The sequence below is a fragment of the Balaenoptera borealis genome (genome assembly GCF_965194805.1).
Source record: "Balaenoptera borealis genome assembly, chromosome: 21".
NCBI classification, from domain to species: Eukaryota; Metazoa; Chordata; class Mammalia; order Artiodactyla; family Balaenopteridae; genus Balaenoptera; species Balaenoptera borealis.
Genome location: NC_138880.1, coordinates 14802643 through 14816063, shown reverse-complemented (window position 1 = coordinate 14816063; position 13421 = coordinate 14802643). Strand labels below are relative to the sequence as shown.

Below are 13421 nucleotides of genomic sequence, written 5' to 3'. Positions count from 1 at the left end.
CATTCTTGTTATATGATGGCAGTAGACCTGTTAAAGAAGTTCATTTAGTAAACTCTTACCTTCTGATTACTTACATCTGCTTTGATTTCACATGACCAATAAGCACCCTGTGTATTCTCAACAGCAACCAAGGGCCACTGGGTTCCCTATCTTAATCCATGTCTCTGTCACTTTGGAGCACCTCCCCCGCCTCTAATGATGACCATCCTTGGTAGCTGACCTCTTTGGGTCTCCTCCACTTCTCCAAGTCTGAATAGTGATGATTATGAGTTTCCAATGTTAATCAAGGCTTAAGATACTGTCAGCCAAATCAATAAAAGCTTTGTATAATTAAAGTTGAGCACCTCTTATTTTGCTTGAGAAAAGCTGTAAGGATGCTCTCGCTCTTTAGAAAGGGTTGGCTGACATCTAAAGATTTTCAATAAGTTCAAATTGCCAGAGAGATTTGTTTCTCAGAGGGCCGAAAGAAAAACGATAAAAAGAACTTGAGAGTACTGTATTGGAGAGAATTGTAAAGATAATTACCCACATTAGTCACATTTCATCCATTTTCTTTCTCTGCTTTTTTTCTAAAAAACTAGAAAGGGAATCCAATAAAAACTTTTGTGATAATAGAATAGATCCCTCTATAAAGTGTATGTGCACTTGAGATATAAATCCAAATGGCAGTGCTGTAACTGCCAGCCTATGTTCAAATATTCTGTCCAAGTTAGGTGCTGAGATGACACTTGATAAAGATACAGATCACTGGTGTTCGTAAGAACTTCTCCTCGGGTGCCCTTGGGTTGGCATGGAGCTCTCCCAAGGGAGATTGTGATATGATTCTGGGCACCCTGCTCACAGAGTGAAACCAACTATGCTGCATTCTATCTCCCTCTAGAAGCACAGGGACCCTGGAAGCCCGGGGGCAGCTCCTTCAATGATTTTAATGCCATTAATACCACTCACCATTTATAACAAGATCTTGGTAATCAATGATGGTACTTCATGAATACACAGTGCACCTAACTGGCTGATTGGTATTTGTTGGATATCTGTGAGATTTTCAGTGTTGTACAAAATAACAGAACTACTATTATTGAAGGTGTGATCCCATGAAGCTTTCAACATGGTAGAGTTGTACATATGTGCAACCCAATGCGTGTGAGGACCCATATGCAGGGGTGATATTCAAAATATTTAACAATCTGTATGGCCCAGCCACCAATTTGTCAGATAGATGTCAGTCAACAACAATCATTGCAGCCCGACTACTGCTTTTTTGGAAAATTATTTTATATTGGAGTATAGTTGATTAACAATGTTGTGTTAGTTTCAGGTGTATAGGAAAGTGATTCAGTCAGCCCTTGGTTCCTGGATTCATGAATCCTGACTATCGGAGAAACAGCACCATATATTGGATGATGAATTAGAGCATATACAACCTCCCAGAGAACATTGCCCAACACTGCAAGTATTGCCACCTAACTTGCGCTTATATCTGACTCTCTTCAAAAGGCCATTCCACAGTTCTACCAAGCCACCTGTTTTAGGTCGATGGGAAACACGGTAAGACCAGTGAACTCCATGAGCATGGGCTTATTACCACACTTCATTTAGTGTGAAATGAGTTCCTTGATCAGAAGCAATGTTTATACTATGACAGTGGATAAGGCAGTCTGTAAGTCCACAGACAGTAGTTTTGGCAGAAGCATTGCATGCAGGAAAGGCAAATTCATATCTAGTGTATCTATTCCAGTAGGAACAAAACATTGCCCATTTCCTGATGGAAGTGATCCAGTGTAATCAACCTGCCACCAGGTAGCTGGCTGATCACGTCAGGTGGGTGCCATACTGGGGACTTGGTTTTGGTGTCTGCTGTTGACAGATTGGGCCCTCAGCAGTGACTATAGCCAGGTCAGCACTGGTGAGTGGAAGTCTAGGCTGCTGAGCCCAGGCATGACCTCCATCCCTACCATCTTGGCCACTTTGTTCATGGTCCATTGGGTGATGACAAGAGCGGCTGGGGGAAACGCTGACTGGTACCCACGGAACGTGTCATCCCATCCTCGTGATTATTAAAATCCCACCAGCGGGTGAGTATTGACACAAATATCTTCATGTTTTTTACCCACTTAGAGAGGTCTGTCTATATCTACCTCTTCTCAAGACTTCTTTGTCACTAATTTTCCAATCATATTCCTTCCAAGTCCCTACCTATCCAGTCAAACCACTGGCCACAGTCCATGAATTGGTATGTAATTGCACATCTGGCCATTTCTTTTTCCAAGCAAAATGGCCAAGCAGGGGCACTCCTCAAAGTTTTGATTAGTAGAAGGATTTCCCTTTACCACTAAGAAAGGGGTTGCAGTGCTCTTGCATATTGTGGTGCCTGAATATTGTGCAGGACCGTCTGTAAATCAGGCACACGTTTTCTCTTCATTAGGGAACTCCCCACAAGGCCATAAATGTGGGCTGGGAGAAAATAATGTAAGAGTGGCAGCCATGGACACTTGGGCCATTTCCTCGTGTAACTTACTTGTGCCTTCAAGGCCTGCTCAAGCCCGGTCTCCTGTATACTAGCTCCATTTGATTACGGAGTGTGCTGTGCAGGCCCAACTTTATGGCTCTGTGGGTCCGACAACATTCGGTTCACGATGGGCAGTTCAGGTCACATGGTAAATTGGTGAGCCGTGCATAAGCAGCTAGTCTCTCTAAGACCCAGTAGCAAGCAAGTCTCTCAAAAGGAGAATAATTATCCACAAAGAATGGCAGGACTTTGCTCCAAAATCCTAAGGGTTTGTGCTGGGATTCACATATAGAGGCTGCCACAGGCTCCAAACAGTGTCCTTATCTGCCACTGCCACTTGAAGCACCATTAGATCTGCTGGCTTGTGTGGCAGAGCAGTTTGCACATCATCGTGGACTTGTTGTAGAGCCTCCTCTTGTTTTGGACCCAATTCCAAACCAGCAGCTTTGGGGGTCACTCAGTAAATAGGCTGGAGTCATACGCTCTGAAGAATATGTCTCCTCCAAAATCCAAAGAGACCCACCAGGCATCGTGCCTCTTTTCTGATCATAGGAGGGCCAGATGCAACAACTTATCCTTCACCTTAGGAGGGATATCTTGTCATGCCCCTTCAGAAGCAGAAGACCCCTGAATTTTGGATTTATTTCCTATCCTCTGACAGGCAAATGTCTTAATAATAAGCCCACAGTCATTACAAACTCTTGCTCACTAGGTCCAATCAGAATACTATCCTCAATGTGATGAGCCAGTGTGATGTCTTATGGAAAAGAAAGGCAATCTAGATCTCTGCGGACTAAATTATAATAGGAAGCTAGGAAGTTGACATGCCCCTGAGGAACGATAGTGCTAACCCCTCACAGTTCTCTGACTAAATATGATGCTTTGTCTTCTCCTGCTCCTTCCATGTGGTAAATTGACCCAAATCTGCCCCTTAGGGCAGCCTCTCTCTCCTCTTCAGATGAGGGGCTCTTTGGCATTCTCATTGTAGTAGGCTGAATAATGGCTCCCCAGATATTCCCACATCCTAAATCCAGAGCCCATGAATGTGACCTTAATGGCAAAAGAGACTTTGTATATATGATTAAATTAGGGATTTTGTGATGGGGAGATTATCCTGGATTATCTGGGTGGGTCTGATGTAATCACAACGGTCCTTCTAAGAGTGAAGCAAGAGGAGTCATAGCGAGACTGACCTGTGACCCCCTCATCTCCAAAGCACATCACTCCAATTTCTGCTTCCATCATGACATCACCTTCTGTCTCTCAAAGAATATTGGCAGCTACTAGAAGCCAAAAAAGTCAAATAAACATTGTCCCCTCAGAGCCCCCAGAAGAAACCAGCACTGTTGACTCCTTGACTTTAGGCCAGTGCCACGGATTGCAAATGTCTCACCCCAGAACTGTAAGAGAATAAATTTGTGTTGTTTTAAGCCACTAAGTTTGTGGAAATTTATGACAGCAGCCGTAGGAAACTAGTACACTCTGCCTAGGGCTTTGAGGTCAGCCTGTGCTATGAATTGTGATAGTGAAATGTGAGGAGGACATTTTTGTGACTCCACAGTGTCCATTCCACCTGCTTCCATTCAACATGAGCCATGCCATTTGGCGAATTGATCCCCGGAGGGGGTCATGATTAGCTCAAGCCCAACTTCCTTAGAGTTGGTTGGTTCAGGAGCACAAGCCCAAGTCAATCAATGCACGGATTTCTCCTGGCAACAGGGATTAATTTAGAAATGGGCATGTGACCCAACTGGGGCCAGTGAGATGCAAGGAGAAACAAAGACAGTCTTTCATCTCTGCTTTCTATTTCACTAAGAAAGAAGAAGCAATCAAGAGTCTTTCTCAATCTCCCACCATGTATAGCCATGTATTGCTTCTGTGCCCATACACTCTGCCTTTTTGTGATACTAAGGATGAACGGTCAGTTACTGTCCTCTGGATTTGACCCCTTTTACCTACTTGAGGACATATTGCCCCAGAAATTCTCCCCTCTATCTACTGCATCATGAATTTCCCCCTCTCTACTAGATTCTTATCAGCATGAAAATATGCTTTTATTTCTCCCATCTTAAAAATTTCCCTTTTAAGTGACTGATAATGGGTATGAGGCTTCTTTTTGGGTTGCTGGAAATGTTCTAAAATGGATTGTGGCAATGGTTACACAACTCTGAATATACTAAAAACCATTGGTGTGTACACTTTATTTTTTTTTAATTCCATCAGTATTTTAATTAATTAATTTAGTTAATTTATTTTTGGCTGCACTGAGTCTTTGTTGCTGCGTGTGGGCTTTCTCTAGTTGCGGTGAGCGGGGGCTACCCTTCGTTGTGGTGCATGGGCTTCTCACTGTGGCAGCTTCTCTTGTGGAGCGTGGGTTCTAGGCACGCAGGCTTCAGTAGTTGTGGCATGTGGGCTCAGTAGTTGTGGCGCACGGGCTTAGTTGCTCTGCGGCATGTGAGATCTTCCCGGACCAGGGCTTGAACCCATGTCCCCTGCATTGGCAGGCGGATTCTTAACCACTGCGCCACCAGGGAAGCCCGGGTTTTTTTTATATTGAGCTTTATAAGCTGTTTGTATATTTTGGAAATTAATCCCTTGTCAGTCGCATCCTCTGCAAATATTTTCTCCCATTCCTTAGATTGTCTTTTCAGAAAATCTCCCTATTTTAAGGTCAGCTGATTAGCAGCCTTAATTCTATCTGCAACCTTGAATCCACTTTGCCATGTAAGATAACATATTCACAGATCCCAAGGATTAGGTCATGGCTATCTTTGGGGCACTATTATTTGGCGTACCACGAGCCCTAAATATAGATATAAAAATGAATGTTGGATTGTTCTATTATGTTTTCTCTGATACAGGGCCTTCATTTGTTGGGCTTGCATTTTCTCTCTCATGCTGTAGGCCCCTCTTATGTATTTGGTGACTTATGGTGCAACTTCCGAGGGCGATTTCTGCAGCCATCCACATGTCACTGACCTCAGGAACCATGGCTGCGTTGGTTTCCCTTGAGGGGGCTATGGTGGACTCCCACACAATAGCCACTGTGGTTTCTCAGTACTGTGGACAGAATGTTTTGAGGGAGAAATGCGCAAACTTCCAGGCTGAGCATCCCTTCTTTGCAGAGTCTCCACCCCCCACTGCACCCAGCACACACATCATGACTACAGCCAGGAGGGAATAGCTGCCTTTCCCCTTCTGGTTCCCAAGCTTATTAGACCTTCCTTTAAGCCACTGTGAAAAAAGAAGTATGTACGAGAGGCTGCATATCAACATTATTGGGTGAAAAGGAACCTGCTTGCTATTAGGCAGGCAAAACCAGTGCTGTCTCCCAGGTAGCCTTTAATGTCCCATACCAGAGGCCTTCTCCAGTTTTTGATAATAACAGTTGACATTTACATAGCATTTAGCATGTGCCAGAAGCTGTTCTAAGCATGTGGCATATATTAACTCATTTATTTCTCACAACTCTTAATATCCCCACCTTGCAGATGGGTTTACAGAGGTTGAATAACTTCTTCAGGATTATTCAATGTTTTATTTTGACCAACATCTTCAAAACAAAGACGATATGAAGGAATGTGCAACAAGAGAAACTGCACACACACACACACACCATTTAACTCAAACAGCTTTCACTCATTTATTTCCTTCAACAAGCCAAACAATGCCAGCAGGCAAGAGGAGTCAGTGGCTGGAGAAGCAGGGGGAATCCTGTTCTGGGATGGACTAGTGCCTCTCGCTCCCTCGGCTACCACTTATTCCCAGCCAGTAGGTCTGGTGATCTCTGCTCCCAGAGTTCTTTGCTCCAATCTCCACTGGAGGTAGGAGATGGCTCACCATCACTATGTGGGAGCCTGCAACCCCTGACAGTCGCAGGAATCAACACTCAACAAGGCTTGGCTGGCTGGCCCTGTGTTCTGACTGGGGAGGCTGAGCCCTCCAGGTGTGCCTCACAGTCTATTGGTTTGCAGCGGCATCAGCCCTATTCTGATTGGCTACATGCAAAGTTTCATAAGCCATCATTCCATATTACATCATTACATATGCATTATTGGCTAGTTATAGCATTCCTCATCAATATATTCCAAAACTTTTGGGAACTTTTCTAAACATGTTTATGAGCTTGGGAACTTTTCTAAACTCGTTTATGACCAGGTATTTATCTTTTCTGAGTGAGGAAGCCACATGCTAACCCTTAATGAGGTATATATGTACGATTTTAATTACTTTTGGAAAAAATGTTTACAAGAAATGCTTTGGGTGGGAAAGCTAGTTTACCATTTTTAAAGTACAGCAAGTAGGTTTTTATTTATCCCTGTTAGAACATAGGGTGGGCCATCCTTTAATCACACACAGCTAGCCAGTGACAAAGCTAGGATTCATATCCAAGCAGTCTAAATGCAGAATCCACATTCTTAACTACTGTCTTATATTTACATTGCCTCTCTGCCTGGAACTAACACTCTTGGCTCAACTCAATACTCCTCCCAGGTGTACAGACCATACTCGGAGAAAAGCCAAGTTATCAAAAGGGCAGACTACGGATGTCTTGTGAGCAACATCCAGAGGACCCTGCTGTGTAAAAGCTATAAAGCTACTGAAAATTTCCAAGGTGGGGGATGCTAATAAACTAATATACAGGGGATCTTTAAATTACTGTAATTTTCCTGCCTTGTAATAGTTGCTTTGCTTTTTTAATAAAATTTTCTCTGATACAATGTGGTTGGCATGATTGCAGCTGTTGGAATTATTGCCCACCTATAGCTTTACAAAAAAAGATTCTCCTGGGTTTCTGGATGAAACTTCAGCTAAAAATTCTCTTAGCTTAGTAGTAATATCTTCATAGAGAAATCTGGGCCTTTGGCACCATGGGCATTAAATGATATAAGGATAACATTATCTTTTAAAAAAATTTTTTTATTAATAGCTACTTTTATTTATTTATTTATTTATTTATTTAATTTATTTGTTTATTTTTGGCCGTGTTGGGTCTTCGTTTCGTGCGAGGGCTTTCTCTAGTTGCGGCAAGCGGGGGGCCACTCTTCATCGCGGTGCGCGGGCCTTTCACTATCGCGGCCCCTCCCGTTGCGGGGCACAGGCTCCAGACGCGCAGGCTCAGTAGTTGTGACTCACGGGCCCAGTTGCCCCGCGGCATGTGGGATCTTCCCAGACCAGGACTCGAACCCGTGTCCCCTGCATTAGCAGGCAGATTCTCAACCACTGCACCACCAGAGAAGCCCAGGATAACATTATCTTTTTCTAAGGCCCAGGTGAGGAAATGGCACTGCCTCAGCCAAACTATAGCTTTAGCTTGGGCTGTGGTTGCAGAAGAGGCATTGCACAGAGCATCAAACAATAAGTGGACTTAGTAGATTGGAGCCACTACCAGTGAACGTGAATGTGGAGCAGATTACTGGGAAGCATATGAATGGAATAAACACACCAAGTCTAATTGAAATATGGAGACTGCACAAGTTCACGATTGTGTAATTTACAAAGTGTGTCCTTTGGGGGAAAAACAAACATCACAACACGGTCCAGAAGGTGAGTGACCTTTGAGTTGGTGGCTCTTTCCTTTGTAACAACAACATGGCTTAAGAGAGTGCTATGTGCTCACATTTTTATACCACTTGGACATGATTTTTCTGAAAACATTTTTGAAAATGGTAAGATGCTACACAAATTTGATTTGCAACAATTATTGGAAACAGTCAGGGCCTGTATGAAATCTTGAATTTTCAGATGAAGAAACAATTCAACCTGATTTTTCTTTGCCTAAGATTCCTGTTACATGTAAAATAGTGGCTATCTATTTCTAGTCATTATCTTTGTCGTAAAGGAAGTTGTGAGGAGAGAGCTACCGATAGTGGCTATTAACACTTTATGTATGACACGTAAGAGCATGAAACTAACAATCAAGGTGTGCTTACAAAACACCCAGGACTTCTAATCCTCATGACAACGCTACAATAAAATCATAATTTTAGAATGACAGAGCTGAAGCATATCTACCAAGACTAGCCAACTAGTAATCATTAGAGATGTGATTCAATCCCAGGTTTGTTTTACTATAAGCTTTGCTCTTTTCACGAGGGTATAGTGCATCACTCATGGAATTGTTTAGCTATAAAAGATCAGGTAATGATATCTGCTTTTTCATGTTTAGAGCTCAACATTAGTCCATATAAACCCAAACCTTATAAATACTTAATGTTAAGTACTTTTACTACTTTCCAGTGGAGGGGAAAAAAGCAATTTCCAATTGATTGAACGCATTTTCAGACACAGTTTACCAGTAGGATAGTTTCAGGCAATTCAGCCTTTTTATCTCGACCAGCAGAAACTTTAAAATTTATTTTGTACTGATAAACAGACATGCTAGATGCATTCTGAATTCGGGTGAACATTACTACTTCTTGTGATCTATGAGTAACTGGCCATCAGGGTACCAGGTGAGATAATTCCTATGCTTCCCATTCAGGGAGAAGGTCATAGTCAAGGGGGCACAAGGTGAGTTATGGGCATCTAATGCATCATGTTGATTCACTCCCACTCCTCAATGCCACCCTCTGTTGTGCATTATGATTCAAAACCAGGAGAATGTGTGTTGTGGACAGATTTTAGTTACACCAATGGAGTCTTCCTATCCAGCCACACATTTGTCAATATGTGAACAACTGCACAAATTTATAAAACACATGGATAATGTTAGAGTTATAATCTGCAACCCCAGACTAGATGACAATAAATGTCACTCATAATATTATGTTCCTGACCTTGCTGTATTTAGATGGTAGTCCTAAAGAAACTTACCTATTTATGTGGATGGGAATATTAGTATCACACTAATTATATTTCATAATGAACATGTGAAAGGACAATTTATCACATAGTTTAGTATTCTGCAAAGCAACATTTCTACTTGACCCATCTAAATCTTGGGTTTTTCTTAAGACACAGAAGCTCCATTTGTGTCCACTCTCTTGGAATAATGCTGTTTGTCTAAATTTCCAAAAGGCCTAGTTTACTATTGAACAGGAGGCAGGAAATGGAGACCTTACTGAGATTATCCCATTCATTGGTACATTTCTTTTGATGGTAGACAAAAAAAGTAGGTATAGGCAGAGGAAAAAGAGAAAAAGTAATTGCTGAAGAATGGCTTCTGAAGGTGAGGATGGATGGAGAGCAGTCAGGTTTTTATCTTAGTTTGGGAGGGGGAGGGAGGAGGGATGAGAGGAACAGACATGAGAAGGTCAGCTAAAAAGAATTCAAAAGAAAGAAACATATTCGTAATTATTTGGGTCAAGCTTAAGGTGAGAAATAAAAGTATAGAAATAATAGAATAGAAAAAACCACAATTTTAATAGTTAACATTTATTGAACTATTAATTCCATTTTGCAGAGGGGAACCTGAGACACAGAGGGGTTAAATAGCTTGCCCAAATTTACACAGCTCGTTCACGACAGAGCTTGAATTTCAATACTGGCAATCCGAACCACTATTTTAAAATGGGATATTAACGAAGTACAATACATAAAGTGAGAACTCTCATAGAGAAGGGATAGAGAGACCAAGGGATTAACTGGGGGTGGGGGACGGGGAGGGGAAAAAGACTGCATTTCAAAAAAAATTTACCAATGGGCTAATTATAGTTGTGTTTTATTAACGTACGGAGCACTTTGTATATGTTAGCTCATTTAATCCCGCGAACAATTCTGTGAGGTAGATACTAGTCCATTTTTCAGACAAGGGCACTTGATACTTGATAAACGACACATACCTTGCACAGAGTTCCACCTCAATAGCAGGCTTTGGAGCAAGAAAAGGAAGACTGAAGAAGACCTGGCAACTGAATGGAACAGGGCAAGGTAAGCAGGCTGAATAGTGAGAAAGACAGGAAAAGCTTCCCGTTTAAGCCTAGGCTGGCTCCAGCTTTTCAAATCTCCCCGGCCAGCCCGCCAAGGAGTCACAAAGCCCGCCCCTCAGCCACAGGGCCACGCCCCCTTCCGTGGCGGTTCTCGGAGCTCCCAATACTTCCCGCCCACTCTTTGACCCCGCCCACCGCTCCAGCATCATTTCCTGTGCGCTGGGTGCTAATTGGTCCAGCAGTCGGAAGTGAGGGCGGGCGGTGGGGCCGTTGCCGCAGTGACAGTGCTGGGGGAGTCCGAAGATGGCGGCGTCGCGTCGCTCTCAGCATCATCACCACCATCATCAACAACAGCTCCAGCCCGCCCCAGGGGCTTCGGCGCCGCCGCCGCCACCTCCCCCACCACTCAGCCCCGGCCTGGCCCCGGGGACCACCCCAGCCTCCCCTACGGTGGGTGGCCTGGCCCCCTTCGCCTCCCCGCGGCACGGCCTAGCGCTGCCGGAGGGGGATGGCAGTCGGGATCCGCCCGACAGGCCCCGATCCCCGGACCCGGTTGACAGTACCAGCTGTTGCAGTACCACGAGCACAATCTGTACCGTCGCCGCCGCTCCCGTGGTCCCGGCTGTTCCTGCCTCATCTGCCGTCGGGGTCGCTCCCAGCCCAGCCGGCGGTGGCAGTAACAATTCACCGTCGTCCTCTTCTTCCCCGACTTCTTCCTCATCTTCCTCTCCATCCTCCCCCGGATCGAGCTTGGCGGAGAGCCCCGAGGCGGCCGGAGTTAGCACCACAGCAACACTGGGACCTGGGGCAGCAGGACCTGGGCCAGGGGTCCCAGCAGTGAGCGGGGCCCTCCGGGAACTGTTGGAGGCCTGTCGCAATGGGGACGTGTCCCGGGTAAAGAGGCTGGTGGACGCGGCAAACGTGAATGCTAAGGACATGGCCGGCCGGAAGTCTTCTCCCCTGCACTTCGCTGCAGGTCAGAGACTTTGAATTGTTTTTTAAGGGTTTTGGTGTTGGGGACGTGGGTCCGGGTCGGGAAAGAAAACAAGTTATTATGATGAAACAATGGGGGCGTGGTTATGGTTCTTCAACACTTCTCGGGAAGACGAGGTTCCTTTCTTTAGGTGGTGCCTGGGTGACGGGGGGCGTGGTAGGGGAACGTGTGAATCCCTTCTTTTTAGTGTTTGCACAGTGATCCTTGTACTCATCCCCAAACTCCTTTACTGGTAGTCTCAGGATATGGGTATACTTAAACTTTTTCAGTTACGAGTGTGCAGGAATAAAGTTAGATCTGAGCAGTCTTAGAGTAGTTTTGTCGTTTGTTTGCTAGTTTATTTCGTTTTTGCAAGAGTAGGTCCCAGGAGGACAGTATAGACCAAAAGAAGTTTAATGTAACTCGACAAGTGTAGAAGTAGCTATCGTACGTAGTCTTAGTGAGCCCATGAGAGACATAAATGAAGTTAGTGAAACTTTCCCCCCTTTTTCAAGGAGTTTACAGTCCAGTTGGGTAGATCGAAAGGTGCCTGTATGAAACAACTGGAGAAGACTATTTGGATGCATTATGTAATGGCGGAAGAAATATAGGCTTTGAAGTTATGGACACTGCTGTTTGTTAGTTGTGTAACAGGCAATTTACCTTATCTCAATTGCCTCCATTTTCTCTTGGGCAAAAGTGAGATACTGAGGTTGTGTGAGGATTTAGTGAGAAGCATCTGGCGCGTAAGTTCTCCCCCCAAAATGCTAATTCCTAAACACTGGACTACTACACACTTTTGTCTTTTTTTTTTGAGCAAGTAGTTGACTATTTTCTTTTAAAAACACATAACATATTTTTATAAAATGCAGAGAAATATAAAACAAAAAGGACCACAATCTCACTGCCTAGATACCTACTATTGATATTTTAAAAAATAAAGGTAGGGCTTCCCTGGTGGCGCAGTGGTTAAGAATCCGCCTGCCAATGCAGGGGACACAGGTTCGAGCCCTGGTCTGGGAAGATTCCACATGCTGCGGAGCAACTAAGCCCATGCGACTGTGCTCTAGAGCCTGCGAGCCATAACTACTGAGCCCGCACGCCTAGAGCCCGTGCTCCTCAACAAGAGAAGCCACCGCAATGAGAAGCCCACGGACCGCAACAAAGAGTAGCGCCCGCTCTCTGCAACTAGAGAAAGCCCGCGCACAGCAACAAAGACCCACCTCAGCCAATAAATACATAAATAAATAAATTTATAAATTACAAAAAAAATAAAGTTAATGTTATATACATTAGAAACGCTACATTAAAATGTATATGTTGTATGTACATTGTAAAATTAATGTAGTATAGAAATAAATACAATGAAAAAGCACCACACACGCACACACACAAATATCAAAGATAATACCCTGAAGATAACTTCTGCTAAGTTTCTTGCTGTGTTTCTAATATATCACTCCTTCAGTTTTTTCTGTTAATGGTAAAGCATATGTTAAGAACTTACTAAATACATTATTTATTTTTATCACAACTTGGAAAATATTTTTATCTTCATTTTATAGATGACACAAGTGTAGCACATACTGCTTAAATAAGCCCAAGTTCACTAGAAGTAGAGGAACTTGGATTTAAACTTTGTTTTTAGAGTTTGTGAAATCAAGTTTAAACAGTTATAACTTACACCAGGTTTAAGGTAACTTTTCTTTTTTGTGAGTAATTTTGATGGAGTTTCTACTTTGGCAGTGTTTGGGGGGAAGAAGTAATTGGGGGCATACACTCCAGGAATAGTGTTCACACATTTTTTTTTTTTTTTTTGCAGCCCATACTTAGCAGTATATTGTCACCCACACACAAACTGAATCAAAATTTCAGGAAACAATTCTATCCCTTGCTACATGTGTTGCACTCTGATATTTTATATCCTATTCCATTTCCTTTCTTACAAATGCTGTTTGTGATCCCATTAATGAGTCATGATCAACAATATGAGAAACACTTACAGGAAATCATTATTAGATGGCTGGATCCATTCTTGAAATATAGCCACTACTGTTAGGAATGTAGT

The 13421-nt window shown here is 43.4% G+C and overlaps 1 protein-coding gene and 1 long non-coding RNA gene across 2 annotated transcripts in view; one reads left to right on the top strand and one right to left on the bottom strand.

Moving 5' to 3' along the window:
- Positions 1–11099, bottom strand: part of LOC309619676 — a 51587-nt gene extending 40488 nt beyond the window's left edge. Inside the window, exons 1-2 of the long non-coding RNA XR_014239147.1 lie at positions 10977–11099; positions 10294–10362 (exon numbers count right to left, since the gene is read on the bottom strand). This is a non-coding gene — a long non-coding RNA (uncharacterized lncRNA). The remainder of the gene's footprint in view (positions 1–10293; positions 10363–10976) is intronic.
- The window catches only part of TNKS (tankyrase), a 181122-nt gene continuing 178127 nt past the window's right edge, over positions 10427–13421 (top strand). Inside the window, exon 1 of the mRNA XM_082374938.1 lies at positions 10427–11356. Coding sequence (XP_082231064.1) covers positions 10684–11356 — 673 coding nt within the window. The 5' untranslated portion in view covers positions 10427–10683. The remainder of the gene's footprint in view (positions 11357–13421) is intronic.